Source organism: Salmo trutta, chromosome 27 (assembly GCF_901001165.1).
Source record: "Salmo trutta chromosome 27, fSalTru1.1, whole genome shotgun sequence".
Classification (NCBI taxonomy): Eukaryota; Metazoa; Chordata; class Actinopteri; order Salmoniformes; family Salmonidae; genus Salmo; species Salmo trutta.
The window spans coordinates 12,302,968-12,322,213 of NC_042983.1; the positions used below are offsets into that span (position 1 = coordinate 12,302,968).

Below are 19,246 nucleotides of genomic sequence, written 5' to 3' on the forward strand. Positions count from 1 at the left end.
TACATAACCATAGCAGGCTTTTAATAATGCATGGGGCATCTAGGCTGCATGCCAAATTATACCCTATTCCCAATGGGCCCTATGGTCCCTGGTCAAAAGTAGTGCACTATATAGGGAATAGGGTACAATTTGAGAAGAAAACGTAGTGTGATAGCTGTGTGTCTGTGTGTCTTGGATAATCGTTTCCTGCTTGTCACTGTTGACCAGGCAAGTTTTCTAATGCATGGGGATTTATGAGGTGTGAGTCTGGGCCAGTATGAGCTACTGCACCAGCTGCCCTCTCACTGCTGCCTCTCTGCCCCCTCTCTCTCTTCTCCTCCTCAGGGCCCTTCAGCCCTGGACAGTCTGCCGCTGGCCTGGTCTCTTGCTAGGAGCTCTGAAGGGTCTGGGAGAGTAACGACCCTAGTTAATCGTGTTGCAACAAGGTAGGTAGATATGGTCTGGGATTCTGGAGGTGTGGTGGTCTGGAGGTATTGGGGCCTGATGGTCTGGGGGGTAGGACTAGGGGGTCTCTCTCACCTCACTGAGGTGCTCTTTAGAGGTGCTCCTGTTGGGTCTGTTGAATTCCTGCATGGCCCCATCCGCGTCCAGCTTCACTGGGCGTACCTGCAGGGCCTTGATCTGGAGGAGAGACACAGAGGAAGAAGCACACATTATTATACAGTATAAAATTCTTGAAAAAATATGTTGTGCATTATAATGCATTATGTATAGATCATAACGCATTATACATGTGCTCGCAATGCATTATGAAGAGGGTATTCATAAAGTGTTACCAAAAATGTTTTCTAGATCAGAGACAAAGTATCTCTTCGTGCTCCCGAGTGGCACAGCTGTCTAAGGCACTACATCTCAGTGCAAGAGGTGTCACTACAGTCCCTGGTTTGAATCCAAGATGTATCACATCCGGCTGTGATAGGGAGTCCCATAGGGTGGCGCACAATTGGCCCAGCATCGTCCGGGTTTGGCCTAGGTAGGTCGTCATTGTAAATAAGAATTTGTTCTTAACTGACTTGCTTAGTTAAATAAAGGTCAAATAAAAAATGGAATAAAAAAATAAGTACGACTCGAGCCGAAGAAGACCAGCTACACAGCAACTCCTTGATACAACATGACCCAAACTCCATCACAACTATTCACACATCTGTTTCACCTGTCTTTGTGATTGTCTCCACCCCCCTCCAGGTGTCGCCCATTATCCCCTGTGTATTTATTCTTGTGTTCTCTGTTTGTCTGTTGCCAGTTCGTCTTGTTTGTTCAAGTCAACTAGTGTTTTTGACTCAGCTCCTGCTTTTTCCAGTCTCTCTTTTCTCACCCTCCTGGTTTTGACCCTTGCCTGTCCTGACCCCTCTGCCTGCCCCTGACCCTGAGCCTGCTTGCCGACCTGTACCTTTGCCCCCCTCTGGATTACCGACCTCTGCCTTACCCTGAGCCTGCCTGCCGCCCAGTACTGTTGCCCCACCTCTGGTTTACTGACCCCTGCCTGCCTTGACCTGTCTATTGCCTGCCCCTGTTGGAATATTAAACTATTGTTTATTCGATGTGGTCTGCATCTGGGTCTTACCTTCATACCCGATAGTACGAACTGGCCATGACTGACCAAGCAAACCCGGACCAGCTGTGCAACGCCACCTCCTCCCAAGGAACATCCATTGGTAGGCATGAGGAATTGCTTCGTGGGCTGATGGAGTGGGTCCAAACGTTGGCTGAGCACCATGACCGGGAGTTGGACATGCCACTGGAGTAATTCCGCAGGTCGTCTGGGGGGCAGCTTGCCACGGTGGTAACCCCACCGCCCCTCAGCAGCTCAGCAGTTAGCAGCACCACCCCAACGGCCACTCCACCTTCCCGGGTTACCTCCTCCAGAATGCTTTAATGGAGAGCCGAGCACCTGTCGGGCGTTTCTAGCTCAGTGTGCCCTCATTTCCGAGTTTCAGCCCTCCTCCTTCCCTCGGATCGCTCCAAAATAGCCTACCTCATCACGCAGATGTCTGGAAGGGCTCTCACCTGGGCTACCGCTGTGTGGGAACAGCAGCCGGCCATATGAGCGAGCCTGGAGGGGTTTGTGGGAGAGGTGAGGAAGGACTTTGATGCCCTGTTATACGGGAGAGAAGCTACCCGGAAGCTAATCCAGCTCTGGCAGGATGCCCGCACTGTGGCCGACTATGCGGTGGATTTCCGTATGATGGCAGCGGTGAGCGCGTTGAACCCGGAAGCACTGTGTTGACATGTTCCTGTAAGGCGTTTCGGAGGAGGTTAAGGGCGAGCTTGCGGCTCGGGAGTTACCCACAGATTTTGACACCCTCATCGCTTTGACCATCCGCATCGATGGGGGATTGTGGGAACGACAGATGGAGAGGAAATTCGATTTCACTCGCACATCCAGGGATTCCACCTCGCCTCCGAGTCATCTCGGAAGTCCCCGACGGTTCCGTGGCCGAGAGCACCCGAGATTTCCCGACCTTCTTCAAGAGTCACGAGCCCATGCAACTAGGCAGGGCTGGGCTGTCGCCAGCGGAACGGCAACACCGGATTAGCACAAGGAACCGTCTGTATTGCGGGACTTTTGGTCATTTTGTGTCCTCATTCCCGGTAAAAGACCAGGCTCACCTGTAGGAGTGAGTACTCTGGTGGGCCATATGGGGAACTTTTCTGCTTCCCTTACTCGCACCCCCTTTCATGTCATTCTGCTATGGGGAAATCTCTCCGGGTCCCCATTGCCACTCAGCCCCTCTCCATTCCTGTGGATGTTAGAGCGTTGGACGGGCGCTCTATAGGTCGGGTCACCCATAAGACCACTCCCATCAACCTACGTGTGTCAGGGAATCACAGTGAGACCATTCAGTTCCTGCTCATCAAGTCTCCCCAGATCCCCGTGGTTTTGGATACTCCTGGCTCCAGCGACCCAACCCACTCATTAACTGATCTACGGGTGCCATCATGGCCTGGAGATTGTTCTGCCATGCCCACTGTCTGAAGTCGGTGCAACCTACCCCAAGACATCTTTCTGGGCCCTCAGAGGTGGTTCTGGATCTCTCCGCCATTCCCGCGGAGTACCAGGATCTCCGGGAGGTGTTCCGCAAGTCCCGGCCACTTCCCTTCCGCCGCACCGCCCCTATGACTGCGGGATTGACCTTCTCCCTAGCACCACGCCGCCCCCTGGGTCGTCTGTACTCGCTGTCGGGAACTGAAACCAAGGCTATGGAGGACTACACAGGGTTCTTCTTAGTGGAGAAGAAGGACAAGACCCTGCGCCCGTGCATTGATTACCGGGGACTCAATGACATCACTGTAAATAACTGTTTTTCGCTACCACTCATTTCCTCGTCCTCCGAGCCGCTCCAGGGGGCCACTGTGTCCTCCAAGCTGGTGCTACGTAAGCCTCCCACCTGGTGCGGATTCCCTTTGGCCTCACCAACGCCCCTGCCGTGTTCCAGGCTCTGGTGAATGACGTTCTCTGCGACATGCTGAACTGGTTCGTCTTCGTCTACATTGATGACATCCTCTTCTTCTCCCGCTCCCCCCAAGAACACGTGCTCCATGTCCGGCAGGTTCTCCAGCGCCTTCTGGAGAACCAGTTGTACGTTAAGGATGAAAAGTATGAGTTCCATCGCTCCACAATTCCCTTTCTGGGCTACATCATCTCTGCTGGGAGCGTCAAGATGGATCCAGAGAAGGTGAAAGCAGTGGTGGATTGGCCTCAGCCTACATCCAGGGTGCAACTGCAACGCTTCCTGGGGTTCGCCAAATTTTATCCGTCGCTTTATTTGGGGTTATAGCACCCTGGCCTCCCCCTGTCTGCCCTCACCTCTACCAAGGTTCCGTTCACGTGGTCCACGGCCGCGGACCGGGCATTCCGGGAGCTTAAACACCAGTTCGCCATCGCTCCAATCCTAGTTCATCCGGACCCTTCCCGTCAGTTCGTGGTGGAGGCCAACGCTTCGGATGTCGGAGTGGCGGCTGTTCTGTTCCAGCATTCTACCCTGGACCTTAAGCTGCATCCCTGCACCTTCTTCTTCCACCGCCTCAATGCCACGGAGAGGAATTACGATGTGGGGAATCGGGAGCTTCTCGCGGTTAAGATGGCATTGGAGGAATGGAGGCACTGGTTCGAAGGGGCCAAACATCTCCACACCACCTAGCGCCTCAACTCCAGGCAGGCGTGATGGGCCCTGCTGTTTACCCGGTTAAATTTTCCCTCTCATACCGGCTGGGGTCCAAGAACGTCAAGCCGGATGCCCTGTCTCGCCACTATAACCCCACGGCTACCACCCCGGAGCCCGGGACCATCCTTCCCACTTTATGCCTGGCAATGGCACTCAGTTGGGGTATCGGGAAACAGATCCGGAAGGCACAGCAGTCCCAGCCGAACTCTGGGGGGGGGGCAGATAACCGGGTATTCGTGTCTGACGCTGTCCGCTCCGCGGGTTCGTGGAGTGGGCCCATTCCTCCAGGCTTGCCTGCCACCCAGGCTCCTGGCAGATCCTGGCCTTCGTGCGACAACGTAGTGGCCACTGGCCGTGTTGTGGCCTACCATGGTACTTGACGTCATGGCTTTTGTCGCCGCCTGCACGGTCTGTGCACAGAACAAGACCCCTCGACAAGCTCCGGCTGGCTTCCTCCAACCTCTGTCCGTCCCTCATCGCCCCTGGTCTCACATCTCCTGGACTTTGTCACAGGTCTCCCCTGTCTGATGGCAACACCGCCATCCTGACTGTGGTGGATCACTTTTCCAAGGACGCCTACTTCATTCCTCTCCCCAAGTTACCCTCTGCCAATGAGATGCCCAGCTCATGGTGCAGCACGTCTTCCGGATCCATGGACTGCCCGTGGACATGGTCTCTGACCGCGGCTCTAAGTTCTTGTCCTGGTTCTGGAAGGCGTTCTGCACCCTCATTGGGTCGTCGGCCAGGCTGTCCTCCGGGTTCCACCGCCAGTCTAACGGCCAGTCGGAGCAAGCCAACCAGGACCTCGAGACCACCCTGCGCTGCCTGGTCTCCGCCAACCTCACCACCTGGAGCCAGCAGCTGGTGTTGGTGGAAGATCCCCGCAACACCCTTCCCTGCTCTTCCACGGGCCTATCACCATTTGAGTGTTCCCTGGGGTATCAGCCCCCACTCTTCCCTGAGCAGGAAGAGGAGGTCGGCATACCTTCTGCCCAGAGGTCGGCATAGAGGAGGTCGGCATACCTTCTGCCCAGACGATACCGGCTCCCCGGTATCGTCTCAGGCAGAAGGTATGGCTATCCAAACGGGATCTGCCCCTCCGGGTGGAATTCCGCAAACTCTCCCACCGGTTTATTGGCCCGTTCCCCATCTCCAAGATCATTAGCCCCTCTGCTGTTCGTCTTCTGTTGCCCCGTACCCTTCGTATACATCCAACCTTTCATGTGTCCGGAGTCAAACCCATATCTCACAGCCCTTTGTCTCCCGTTTCCAGGCCCACCCCTCTCCCCCGTCTCATCAACGACCAACCGGCTTACACGGTGAGGCATCTCCTGAAGGTTCGACCTCGGGGCAGGGGGTTCCAGTACCTGGTTGACTGGGAGGGCTATGGCCCGGAGGAGAGGTGCTGGGTCCCCGCCAGGGACATCCTGGACCCAGGCCTCATCGCGGATTTTCAGCGCCGACTCCCCGGTCAACCAGGTATGCGCCCAGGTAGGATGCCAGGTGGAAGTCCTCAACTGGCAGCTTCATGAAATAGTACCCGCAAAACACCAGTCTCAACGTCAACAGTGAAGATGCGACTCCGGGATGCTGGCCTTCTAGGCAGAGTTGTAAAGAAAAAGCCACATCTCAGACTGGCCAATAAAAAGAAAAGATTAAGATGGGCAAAAGAACACAGACACTGGACATAGGAAGTCTGCCTAGAAGGCCAGCATCCCGGAGTCGCCTCTGACGGTGAGACTGGTGTTTTGCAGGCACTATTTAATGAAGCTGCCAGTTGAGGACTTGTGAGGCATCTATTTCTCAAACTAGACTCTCGAATGTACATGTCCTCTTGCTCAGTTGTGCACCGGGCCTCCCACTCCTCTTTTTATTCTGGTTAGAGCCAGTTTGTGCTGTTCTGTGAAGGTTGGTTGCTGATAATGGCCCTCTGTACGCCTATGTAGATATTCCATAATAAATCTGCCGTTCCCAGCTACAATAGTCATGTACAACATTATCAATGTCTACACTGTATTTCTGATAAATTTGATGTTATTTTAATGGACAAAAAAAATGGTTTTCTTTCTTTTGAACGGCAGTGTGTATATAATATATATAATATATACACACAATTGTGTATCCCCCACATCTAAAACCAAAGCTGCGCCCCTCTATTCACACAAAGGGAATCCATCCGTAATAGAAGTAGCTCAGTGTGAAACTGCTGGTCTCAGTATCAGTTTATAGTTTTAATGTATGCAAAGCAGCACTGGCAGTAACCAAAATGTCTGCCTGAAAGTCATGACCTCCGCATTGATGTAACACCTGTATCCAACAACAGTCTGCAGAAAAGTAGTTACCAAAATCATGAGCATTTTGTTCATTGTTTACAATCTGCACATAACGGTCAAATGATGAAGTTGCTTGTTTGGGTCTGCCAACATGAGAGCACATGTTGTTTGGTGGGGGCTAGACAGACAAGCCATGAGAGGAGCGTTGGCTTGGCAGCGACCCATATTCCTAGGACAGATGGGAGGCAGCCACACCGCCACACCGCCACAGTCGGACGAGGAGGTAGGAGGTAGTCCTCCCCACCTCATCCTATCAGTCCTCTACAAGCCCCTCTCTGAAAACAATTGGGACGGCTGATGGCGGATGGCTGCCTGTGGGGTGTAATCCACTTGACTAGCAGCTTGCCGCTCTGCCTGCTCTAGTCCCTGGTGGCGTAGCACGTCGTGGCTCGCCTCGGTCTCCAGATTTCCACTGTAATTTAAGCAGATCACTGCTACAATTAACCTTTCCCGGGAAATATCAATTATGGCCCCCGGCAGAGTAAAATTAAAAGGGTCATCAGCTAATCTGACAGGTCCTGTACTGAGGCGGCATGGCAGAGTCGCTGCCACCTGGCTGGCCGAGATAGAGACTGAGAGAAAGAGAGGCTGCCCTGGCTGTTTGTCTACCCTTCTGTCTGTCTGTCCATTTGCCCGGTGACCAGCAACCAGCAGCGACAAGCCAAATAGACACAATTCCCTTTTAATTACCCTGCCGAGACCCTGGCCAGGCCAAGCCAGATGAGGCCTGCTGATTGGACGAAAGGCGCTAGCGTATGTTGAGGTCAGTAGTGACAGCCCGGCAGAAATGGCACAATGCCTCAGGCAACATACTGCAATCAGGGTGCAGACACACAGACAGGAAGGAGAGAGAGACCCTGCAGGTGGTCGTAATCAGGTGTCTGCCATCCTACAACTCCCACTGTCTCCCTCCCTCTCTATCTTTCTCCATCTCTCGCTCTCTGAATCTCTCTCCCTGGCTGTCAAGCTAATTACTCCTTGAATCTGAAAATGGATGACAGGCTTTATGATTACTACTTTTTTTGGCACAAAGAATCCACTTCCAGACAGAGGTGAGGTTGGGTTCATGTCATCTTGTCAAGTCAAGTGCAGTGCACTGAGAGCCAGGGAGACAGTCAGGCACTCTGATTACTTTGTTTACCAAGCATCAGCGCTGACAAATATCCAAGCCAAAGTGTTTACACCCCCTCCAGCAGGTCCGTAGTGGTGGATCCTCACTCAGCAATCACACTGATTATTGATCAGAGCAGAGGGGCTAATTAGCGACCCAGCTTAACGATGCTGCCTGCCGGGCTGGCTGTAAGGAGGCTCTCTAACCTATTGTTCAGCAGGACAGGAGGAATTGATCCAGGCTAAAATTCAGCGCCTCTGATAGAGATTGGCAGCCCTGTCGGCCTGTGATTAAGGATGTGGACAGTTCAGGTTCAGGGAGAGGCTTTAATTGGTCTTGAGATCTACCTGTATCTCTTTAATTCTTTTTTGTACTCAAGTGGCAGCCTATTCCCTATGTAATGCACGACGCACACAATTGTTTTCTCTCACTAGCACTGAAGGGCAAGGCCACAATATAGAGGACTAGTGGGTGGAGCTAATGTCTCCTCTGAGATCTGATTGGCCGATCCGGTGACAAAGATCAAAGTCAACCTAGCTTTGAAATGCACTCTGGGTAACACTAGGGGGAATGATTCTCTAAACGGCCCTGTTATAGAGCCCTGTATTGTGTCCTGTGGATTAATTTAGTTTACAACGGCATAGAGAATTGCCAGGTGCAGCACGGGGCAAGGTTAAACAGGTTGAGTTCAAGAAGCGGCAGCGAGTGTTTCTCCGCTCCGCATTAAAGGCACTCTGCAGAAAAAAAAAAAAGTGCACAAGTAACGTGTGTGTTGTACATGAATAATGCACTGGAAATTAGGCCCATTAGTCTGGGTATTGAACGTGTCTGCTCTACGGACAGACTCTCTCTGGAGGCTCTGCTCTGTGCTCTTTAATTAGCTTCAAAGGGCCCTCTAGCGTCTTAATTTCTCCCAAGTTGATTAGCTGCTGACTGCCGACTTGGGCCTGCTCATTTACACTGAACTGAACTGCAGGGGTTTATAAAGACTGGAAAAACCCCTAAGAACAAACCGCCTAGTCGTGGCATTGTTAAAAACAGCAGTGTTTCAGTGGGGCTGACAGAGTCCATTCACGCTAGGCTATGCTAACCTGCCTCTCCCCCATGTCGATCAATTTGCAGCCAGCCAGCCCACAGGCAGGGAGCTGGTGGTTGATGCTTTGTTGTGATGCTCTTTTGACCCCCCCCCCCCATCTTGTAGGGCAGCCATTTCAGGGCCTCTGCATCAGAAGGGTCTCCACCTTCCTGGTCGAATTAAAAAGCTTTCAGCCCCTCAGCACCTCTCCCTCTCTCTCGTCATTCTCCCCTCCCCGGCCTCTCTTCACCTGTCAGCTGTAGTCTGGGAGGTTGTGCCATGGCCTCATCCCAGTGTCAGTCCTTATTACCCTCATCCAGACCTGAGCCTCCGCCTGGCATCTCTTCTCCTCTCTGCTGGCTATATTGTGGGGCTGTGGCGGGGCGGCAGGGTGGGCCAGGTGCGGTGCCGGGGAGAAGGAGGCCCTCCGCCAGGATACAGATCCTTCCTCTAATTTGTTCTGAAAAGTGTCCTGTGCAAAGGATCCTCACCCCCATTAACCCAACGAGACGCAGCGAGGGATAGAGCCACTGCTGCTGGGGGATGGGAAGGAGGTGGCGGGGCCCAGCCCAGCAGTGCTGAGCATCAAGCAGGCAGGCAGCAGCAGAGAGAGGCACCTCAGTGCCGCAGAGCACTGGCTCAATCTATTGGCTCATTATCCCCAGCGCAGGCTGGGGCGCAGACAAGTGCACTTTAGGGCCACAGGCCAAATTGATTCATCTGCCTTCATTTTCTTCAGGCTCAGAAGTGGCAGCTGCTCGGAGGCAGGGGAAGGAAGGAGAGCGAGCGGTGCTGGAGTTCCTGGCTTTGTTCATCCTCAGCTCAGCAGCACCCGACACGTCTCGTCTGCCTCCTCCTCCTCTCACACCCCTCCCTCCTCCTCCTCTCACACCCCTCCCTCCTCCTTCACCATTACACCCACCTCCCTCCCTCCCCTTCTGTAATGGTAACAGCCACAACACCCAAAGTCCCTGGCTGGAAATTAGCCCAAGGACAAAGTAGTGGGTTTACTACAGGGATAGAGCAAATGGATTTTTGCATTTATTTTGATGAGTCCCCGCGTATCCATTACGTGTCTTAATCCTGTATTATTCATCCCCCTTGTAATAAATGACCACATAAAAAGGGAACACGTGTTATACGAGAGCTCAAATGCCCCAATAACTCTCTCCGGGTACAGTGAAGTCAGTCAGGAAGGACTACATCATATTTGCCAGGGGAACAAATACGAGCTTGTGAAATTGCAACAAGACGGCGTTTTCTATTCTTGGCAGTGACACCAGGACAAGAGAAAACAGTCACTCGTCAGATTAAAACAACACAGACCCACCAGACAAACGAGCTGCAGCACACAAACAGACAAAGAATAACCCACCACCCGGCATGTGTTCGTGTGAGGATGATAAACCACACACGGATACTGTAGCTAAGTAGGAGGCCTCCCTCCTCCTCCTCCTCCTCATCCTCCACCGCACCGTAACAAATGAGTCAACCTTAAAAACCACAAACGCTTCTTGCCCTAATTCAGCGGTCCCCCTCAGGAGCGATCAGAGTCCCACAGGCCCTGTCTGTAACAGATGAACAGGGTAGAGTAGAGCTGGGATCCCCTTGGCCCCCTCATCTCATCCCTGCCCTGCAGCCCTCTCCAATCACTCTCACCATATGTCTCCTGGGGGAGAAAGGGGAGCTGAGAGGGAGGGAGGGAGGGAGGGGGGGGAGCCCAGAGGGAGGAAGGCACACCTGCTCCTGAACATGGACTCCTCCCTCAGAACCTATCCCTGGGGCTTTGAGCCCTTCCCTAACACCTCCCACCCTAACCCCAACTCCCCAGCGACCCCACCTGCCCCCCCCTCTCACCATGCCCCCCCTCACCTGTCAACCAGGTTCAATACAACACCGTCTGCCCTGCACTGATAAGCACACAGCCCCTAAGGACGCACAGACACACACCCAAGCACACACACACACACACCCTTCTTATCGCAGGCAAGCATTTCTCAGTGCTGCTAACAACAGCAATTAGGCCAATGATGTTGAAATGTTAGTAATGTTATTAGAAACGAGAGCAAGTGCAATCCTCAGGATTTGTGTTCTCTTCATTACCCGAGTCAACAACGCATCCAAATTATGCAGATCACCCTCTCTCTCCCTCTCTCTCTCCCCCTCCCAAGATGCACAGGCTTTGATTCCTGCATAAACTATTAGTGTTGAAAGAAGGAGCGTGTTTTGCAAATGGTTACGTACGCTAATGAAATACATTTAAATATCATTCACTTCCCTTTAGTGTTGTGTTGTTGTTTCTGTCTGGAGCTCAGCTTCACTATTTACAAGTCAAAGTTCCCGAGACATGAAAAAAATACATTTAAAGAGAGAAAAAAGCAGGGATAAACAAGTGACCTCTGGGTTTGGCAGCATTACATTGAACCTTCACTAGTTGAGATATGGTTTAGAAAGAAAGATTCATTGTTGTAGTTGCTTTTCTATGTGATTAAATATCTTCACAGAGGAAATGATAGGAGCAGGCTAATATAACATTTGAAATACAAGTGTGCCACACATAATGCAGTAGCAAATTGAATTACTAGAAAAGATGGCAAATGCAAATGCATGAGACGCACTCATTGCTGTGGGTTGGTGGTATAGATCTATTGAGATTCAATCTATTATGCATGACAGCTGATCTGCATTGGCTAAGTACCATATTTCTTCATATTTAATGTTGTTTACACAAATAAATAATAACTTGTATTGAGATCTGATGGCCGCGTTGGCATTCCAGATTAAAAACAAAATAGTGCATTATATGATATAATGGTTGCTATAATTATATTTTAAAATGCTGGTTGCTTATCATGGTAAATAAATAAAATAATCCTCTTGCTAAATAAAGAAAGATAGAGATTGTTGTCCTAATGGAAATGTAGGTCATTACTGTAACAGATAACTTGTTCACAAAGACTTCTGGTTAAATGAATCAATTCAGTTTGTTTATTGTATTACGCAATGTAATAACCTTAACAAGGCCTCGTATGCCATATATCCGGTTCATAAATACCAAAGTAATTTCACAACAACACGGTTAATCAATTATGACTCTCTATAACCTCATAAATCAGTGGAGATGAGAGATAAGCATAAGCCAGGTTCTGTGAGATGTCGAAACAACAGAACGTAGCCTACGACTAAAGACAGAGGTTTCAGTGGCCCTTGGCCTTGCCTTATGCACCTTAACACTAACTGACTGAACGAACACAAACCGTTACAAGCTATCATAAAATCGCAATGACTCTGTGGAAATCCAGTGCCCAGTTTTGGCCCGACAACACACCAACGTCTCATTCGATGGGGACTCTCTTTAGCCGCGTCACATCATATCCATGTGTTAACAGCAACAGAGGATATCAGCTCCTTTCGACATAACACTTACAGGGATACGGCCTGCGTCCCAAATGGCACCCTTTTCCCTATATAGGGACTTTTTGGGGAAGTGGCAACATTCACACTGCACGCTAAGAAGTGACACCGGATAATAGTGACACTCTCCTTCGAAACACGTAGCCTGAGAAATATCAATATCAATATCAAATTACATCTGAAATAATGATCAGTCAAACTTTTTTTTAGAGGATATGTGAAAAAGGGACTTTATTGTATGTGCTTTTTGACTCAAACACGCACTTCAGACACCTTGCCTTCTGACTCGAGGGCGTCATTATAATCCTGGGAGGATAAAAAGAGAAAAGCAGATGTGTATGAGCAAAGGGCAGAAACGTTGGAAACCAGTGTGGCATTACAACCAGGTTGCCAGAGCCATGCTTTATCCAGCTTCTATTTTCACTCAGAGGAGCTGTCTAAAGCACAAACTGGTACTTTAGCTCTGGCAACTAGGCTAATGTACAGTAGCACCTCTTACCTAGCCTGTATGACTACAAGACAGCCGTGACCGAGGACACCATGGTGAGCAATGCTCCTCCAGTGATTACAACACGCTCAGCTCAGGCATTTGAAAGTGACAGTGTGTAAAATGTAGGTGTGTCCAAATGTAGCCCCAGTATGGAGGTTTATCCTCAGGCTTATAAAGCATCAACTAGAGTTAATCTGGGTCTTACTCAGGAGGCTGTGCGAGTGAGCAGACAACCAGATGGGAAAGAGAGAGAAAGAGAAAGAGAGTAGGAGAGACAGAGAGAGAGAGAGAGAGAGAGAGAGAGAGAGAGAGAGAGAGAGAGAGAGAGAGAGAGAGAGAGAGAGACAGAGAGAGAGAGAGAGAGAGAGAGAGAAGGGGCTGGGGTTGTGAGGCAGAGCGAGAGGGCTGCATCCCAAATAGTACACTATTCCCTATATGGCGCACTACTTTTGATAGGAGCCCTTGTCAAAAGTAACCTATCGCACTATATAGGGAATAGCGTGCCATTTGGGACGCAACCCAGAGACAGCCAGAGCTCTGGGCCTGTTTAAATCGGAGGCAGATGTAACACATGTAATGAATCAACCTGGGCTAATACTGCTCCCTCTGATGTCTGAGAACTCTTCCTGCCCTTGGAAAAGTCCTGAACGTTATCTCACGCCTGCACAAACTGCCAGTGCATTTGTTGTGTAGGAGTTTGTGCATATGAATGTGTAGGAGAGTGTGTGTCTCTGTGTGTGTGTGTGTGTGTGTGTGTGTGTGTGTGTGTGTGTGTGTGTGTGTGTGAGATGATGTTTGTGGTCTCCTGGACAGCTGCACAAATCCCCTGTGGAATCATGTTCTGACAGCTGCAATTTTATATTAGGCTTAGGGATGCATGTGTATGGAGGGGCGAGTTAACGCATGGCATAGCAACGGTCACATGAAAGACGTAGGACCTAATCAGAAGACCATTGCTGTTCGAATGGTAACGACAATCCAATAAAACATGCTGCCGTGCATAAATCTGAAATCGTCAATCAAGTTTACTGCATATCGATCTGCAACATATAAATAAATACCTGTGCAAATCTCACAGAGGCTTCTGAAACACAACATATAGATTTTACAAAGGGAGAAAGAAGAGGTCAAGAGTCAAAGGGGTAAATATAGAATTGAACAAACACACGGTATAGTGCCTCTGACCCTAAAACACCAATCACCACTGTGAACCTTTAATGCTCTTAATCCAGGAGGCAGAGAGCCAACATTACAACACATCAAAGGCCACAATCATCTGTGAACCCTACCGAACACAGGGAACGTCAGCCAGAAGATCTACACATGGTTTAGATTTGCCATAATTGCAAAGTTTGGGAGCAAAACTTGGAAACAGGAGCAGATAAATATAGTACCTCTCCTCCCCTCCCATCCCTTGGTTATTCCCGCAAAGCCTCTAATGCAGTGAAAGAGAAGAAAATATGCAGATCTTTCTTCCACTTGTGGCAAACCAGTATCACATCCTCTCTACCATGACAATGTAGCTGTTTTCTTCCATGCAAAAATTATGAGAAAATACTTCCAATCGCTATGTAAAAGCATTAATGTTACACACACACACACACCTGAAATGCACACGTGGCCAGCACAGGCTGTATGGTCCATAAAGGTTACATACACACACACACACACTGTCACGTCCTGATCAGTAAAAGGGGTTGTTTGTTATTGTATTTTGGTTAGGGCGTGGCATGGGGTGTTTGTTTAGTGTGTTTCGTTTTTTGGGGGGCAACGTTCTATGTTAGTATATTTCTATGTCTGTGTCTATTTAGTCTAGTTCTATGTTTAGGGTTTTTGGTTTGGCCTTCAATTAGAAGCAGCTCTTCTTCGTTGCTTCTAATTGGAGGTCATATTTAAGTAGGGGTTTTTGTCACTGTGTCTGTGGGTAGTTGTTACGTGTATAGCGTTTAGCCTTACAGGACTGTCTTCGTCATTGTTTGTATTTTGTTTGTGTTTTTTCCTTCTAATAAAGAAGATGAGTATACACATTCCCGCTGCATTTTGGTCTACTCAATACGACGAACGTTACACACACACACACGTGGAGTGAGACAGGGATGCAGCTTGAGCCCCACCCTCTTCAACATATATATCAACGAATTGGTGAGGGCACTAGAACAGTCTGCAGCACCCGGCTTCACTAGAATCTGAAGTCAAATGCCTACTGATGATCTGGTGCTCCAAAAAAGGTCTAGTTGCCAGGATCACAAATACAAATTCCATCTAGACACCGATGCCCTAGAGCACACAAAAAACTATACATTCCTCTGCCTAAACATCAGCACCACAGGTAACTTCCACAAATCTGTGAATGATTTGAGAGATACCAATTAGGATCTGGCAAGAAATACTTGAATCAGTTATAGAATCCATTGCCCTTTATGGTTGTGAGGTCTGGGGTCCACTCACCAAAATTCACAAAATGGGACACCAAATTGAGACTCTGCATGCAGAATTCTGTAAAAATATCCTCTGTGTACAACGTAAAACACCAAATAATGCATGCAGTGCAGAATTAGGCCGCTAATGATCAAAATCCAGAAATTATACGTTAAATTCTACAACCACCTAAAAGGAAGCAATTTCCAAACCTTCCATAACAAAGCCATCACCTACAGAGGGATTAACCTGGAGAAGAGTCCCCTCAGCAAGCTGGTCCTGGGGCTCTGTTCACAAACATAAACAGACCCCACAGAGCCCCAGGACAGCAACACAATTAGACCCAACCAAATCATGAGAAAACAAAAAGATAATTACTAGACACATTGGAAAGAATTAACAAAAAAACAGAGAGTACACAGTGGCAGAATACCTGACCATTGTGACTGACCCAAAATTAAGGAAAGCTTTGACTATGTACAGACACAGTGAGCATAGCAGACCTGGCCCACACAATTAGGTGGAAACTGAGCTGCACTTCATAACCTCCTACCAAATGTATGACCATATTAAAGACAAATATTTCCCTCAGATTACACAGACCCACAAAGAATTTGAAAACAAATCCAATTTTGAAAAGGAAGGTAAGATGGCGGACTGAACACAGTGTTGCAGATCGTCTCAAGATAAAAATGTAATATTCAATATCAGTAAGTTAGACTAAATATTAGCACTTCATATACTCGTGGGTAATAACATTCAATCTGGATAACACAAAACAAATCATGAGGCTAGAGAAATTTACAGACAAATATTACGAAAACAAGCAACACTCAAAAGTGACGGAGAGTAAATGGGGATAATCAAACTCGACTCCTCGACGGATACAGACAATTTATGCTTTTCACAACCGGGAGTGGTAAGGGTGGACAGCGATCTGTTAAAGTTGATAAATGACAAACTGCCCATACTTGAATTAGTCATGTAAGGATATAATGGAGTTGAAGGCGAGCCTCGAAATGAGTGACGAAAAATCTGCGACAATGGAGAAACATACAAACAAGCGAAAAGGGCCAGTCAGTAAGATAGAAATGGACGTTAATGAACTTAAAAAGGAGAACATCTTTCTGAGAGAAGCCTTACTTGACATACAGACTAGATCTACAAGAGAAAATCCAGTACTTACGGGTATCCAAGAAAGAGAAGGAGAAGTTCCCGAAAAGGTAGTGAAGGAATTCTTTCATACAGTGCTTCAAATCCCACTCGATGCTGTCAATAAAATCCAACACAAATGTGTACACCATTTCGGACAAAGAGGACAGACATATGAGCGCCCAATCATTGCCAAATTAGCTTTATTTAAGGATAAAGTAATGGTTAAAAGCCTGGGTAAAAGACTCTCTGGCACCAAAATAGGCATGAAGGATCAGTTCCCGAGGGAGATTGCAGAACGGAGCAAAGTTCTGTACCCAATCTTCAAGGAGAATAGATTAAAAGGGAAGCGTGTAGCTCTCGTAGTCAATAAACTGTATATTGACAACCAAATGTTCTGAGACAAAAACTACTCCATGGCTATTCTAAAAATGACAAAGTTCTCATACAGGAGTCGAATAATGGAACACCCAATACTAGCCATGGTAATAATGTAATAATAATTAAAAAAACAGATAGAAAAGCAAATGAAATAAAATTGTTAAATAAATAAATTGTTAAATAAATAAACTACAACTACACTATACCATTCAAGATAGGGAATGTTGTAAAATAATTAGTAGTCAATTTTCCATTTACAGTATGTTATAAATGGAAAAAACGGCATTAGAAGAAAGGATAACTGGCAAAATAATACATCTTCAAATGCAACGAATAGGAACACAAAAGTACTCCATCAACATGGTGGAGATAGAAACAAAGCAGACAGAAGACATAGAAGGCACAGTACGTGGGTATGTGTGGATGTGTCGTGATGGAAGGTGGGGTGTGTGTTTGGAAAAGTGTGGCGTTAAGTGAGCGAGAAAGAAAACGGCTGCATATCCCAGAACCAATGTGTGCCTGTGAGTAGGGGCTGTGAGAGAGAGCTTTCTATTTTGTGCAGATGAGGCATATACATTTTCAAATATATAATACATGTCATTTATTTATTTATCGTCCTATCATGATGAAACGGTTCCCCCAACCCTATACCCTAGACACCCACCTGAGCGACCCATACACTACAGAGAAGTCCTTATTTGTTTTATGGGCCTGCTGTAAGATGCCTATATGCAGCCAAAACAGAAAGATAAATGCGGTCAGAGACATACAAGAGCAGCACCGCACCCTCAAGATTCTGAGCCTGCCTGGCAGGATTGGTCCTACACAGCCAGAGATCCCTGATGGGAGAGCATAATATACAAGGAAATGCTCAAAGCTGCTAATGAGAACCTTGACGACCTTGTACCTAGCCGGTGGGGATTCCGGTGGGTTACCCCCACCCAGGGAGTGGCAGTGCTGGCTACACTGGCTGCAGTAACCCACGGGGAGGCGGTCACACTCAGACAATCAGAGAGGGGGCATATTATTGTGGCCCTGGTGGCACAAAATAATCAAAGGTCTGACTACACAGAGATGCTTGGGAAAATCGTCACAACGAGGGACACGCTTAAGACACTCTTAACCAGCATGGCTACCACAGCATTCTGTGCATCTGGTTTGCGCTTAGTGGGACTATCATTTGTTTTTCAACAGGACAATGACTCAAAACACACCTCCAGGCTGTGTAAGGGCTATTTGACCAAGAAGGAGAGTGGAGTGCTACATCAGATGACCTGGCCTCCACGATCATCCAACCTTAAACCAATTGAGATGGGTAGGGATGAGTTGGACAGCAGAGTGAAAGAAAAGCAGTCAACAAGTGCTTAGGATAAAGTGGGAACTCCTGCAAGACTGTTGGAAAAGCATTCCAGGTTAAGTTGGTTGAGAGAATGCCAAAAATGTGCAAAAAATATATGGGGGATTGGAAGTTATGCAGACAATTACATTGATGGAAGCTACAATCTATCTGCAATATTAAAGCTGACCTACCCCCTAAAATAAAAATACAATTTTGGTTAACTCCTATATCTATTGGGTGAAATACCACAGTGTGCCTCCACAGCAGCAAGATTTCTGACCTGTTGCCACAAGAAAAGGACAACCAGTGATGAACAAACACCATTGTAAATACAACCCATATTTATGTTTATTTATATTCCCTTTTGTATTTGAACTATTTTCACATCTTTACAACACTGTATATAGCCATTGTTTATTTTATTTTTGTTTATTATCTATTTCACCTGCTTTGGCAATATAAACACATTTCCCATGCCAATAAATCCCTTTGAAATGAACTGAGAGAGAGAGACAGAGAGACAGAGAGACAGAGAGACAGAGAGACAGAGAGACAGAGAGAGAGAGAGAGAGAGAGAGCAGTCTACAGTTGATGGAACCCTTCCTTCCCACACTGCAATGCACACAGAAAAGACTCCATACTTGTCAGAGAGGAAGGAGGCGGGAGGGAGGCGAGGGAGGCGAGGGAAGGGGGGTGAAAAAAGGGAAGCATCTGCTATCTGAAACTTCAATAGGCAGTAGATGATGTTCATCGCCTCTCTCTTGTCACTCTGCGTTGGCAGTGATGTCTGCTTTTTCTGTCAGATTCATCTATAACAGCTCCTGCTGGACCGTAAGAGAGAAAGAGCGGAGGGTGGGGTGGGGGGGTGGGGGTGGAGAAGAGATGACTAACTCTCGAGCATTGGGTTGGTATGGAATTCAGGTCTAAAAAAAAGGGAGGGGGAAAAAGCACATCACATGACAGCATCCCGCATTGAGAGCTGATATATACTGCATATGCAATTACACAGGCCTGTATTAGCATGTTTATGATGCCTCAAAATGCTGACACGTGCTAGGCTAGGGCCTCCATATCTATCTCAGTGTGTGTGTGTGAGTGAGTGAGTGAGTGAGTGAGTGAGTGAGTGAGTGAGTGAGTGAGTGAGAGAGAGAGAGAGAGAGAGAGAGAGAGAGAGAGAGAGAGAGAGAGAGAGAGAGAGAGAGAGAGAGAGAGAGAGATAGTTACTATCTGACAGGAGTGGCTTGTCGTGATGTGATGTACTGTACATAGAGTAAGGATCAGACCTGTGCAATAGGAACAGCTCTATTGTATTAATAGGGATGACGGGGAGTTAATAGGCTTACAGGGGATTTGACTGTGCATCCTAA

General features: G+C 48.1%; 1 protein-coding gene across 6 annotated transcripts in view; it reads right to left on the reverse strand.

The window, feature by feature from the left end:
* Window positions 1-19,246, reverse strand: part of LOC115164321 (autism susceptibility gene 2 protein) — a 388,322-nt gene that overhangs the window by 236,370 nt on the left and 132,706 nt on the right. For all 6 annotated transcript variants that reach the window (XM_029716684.1, XM_029716683.1, XM_029716686.1 and 3 more), the window contains exon 3: window positions 520-621. In XM_029716684.1, coding sequence (XP_029572544.1) covers window positions 520-621 — 102 coding nt within the window. The remainder of the gene's footprint in view (window positions 1-519; window positions 622-19,246) is intronic.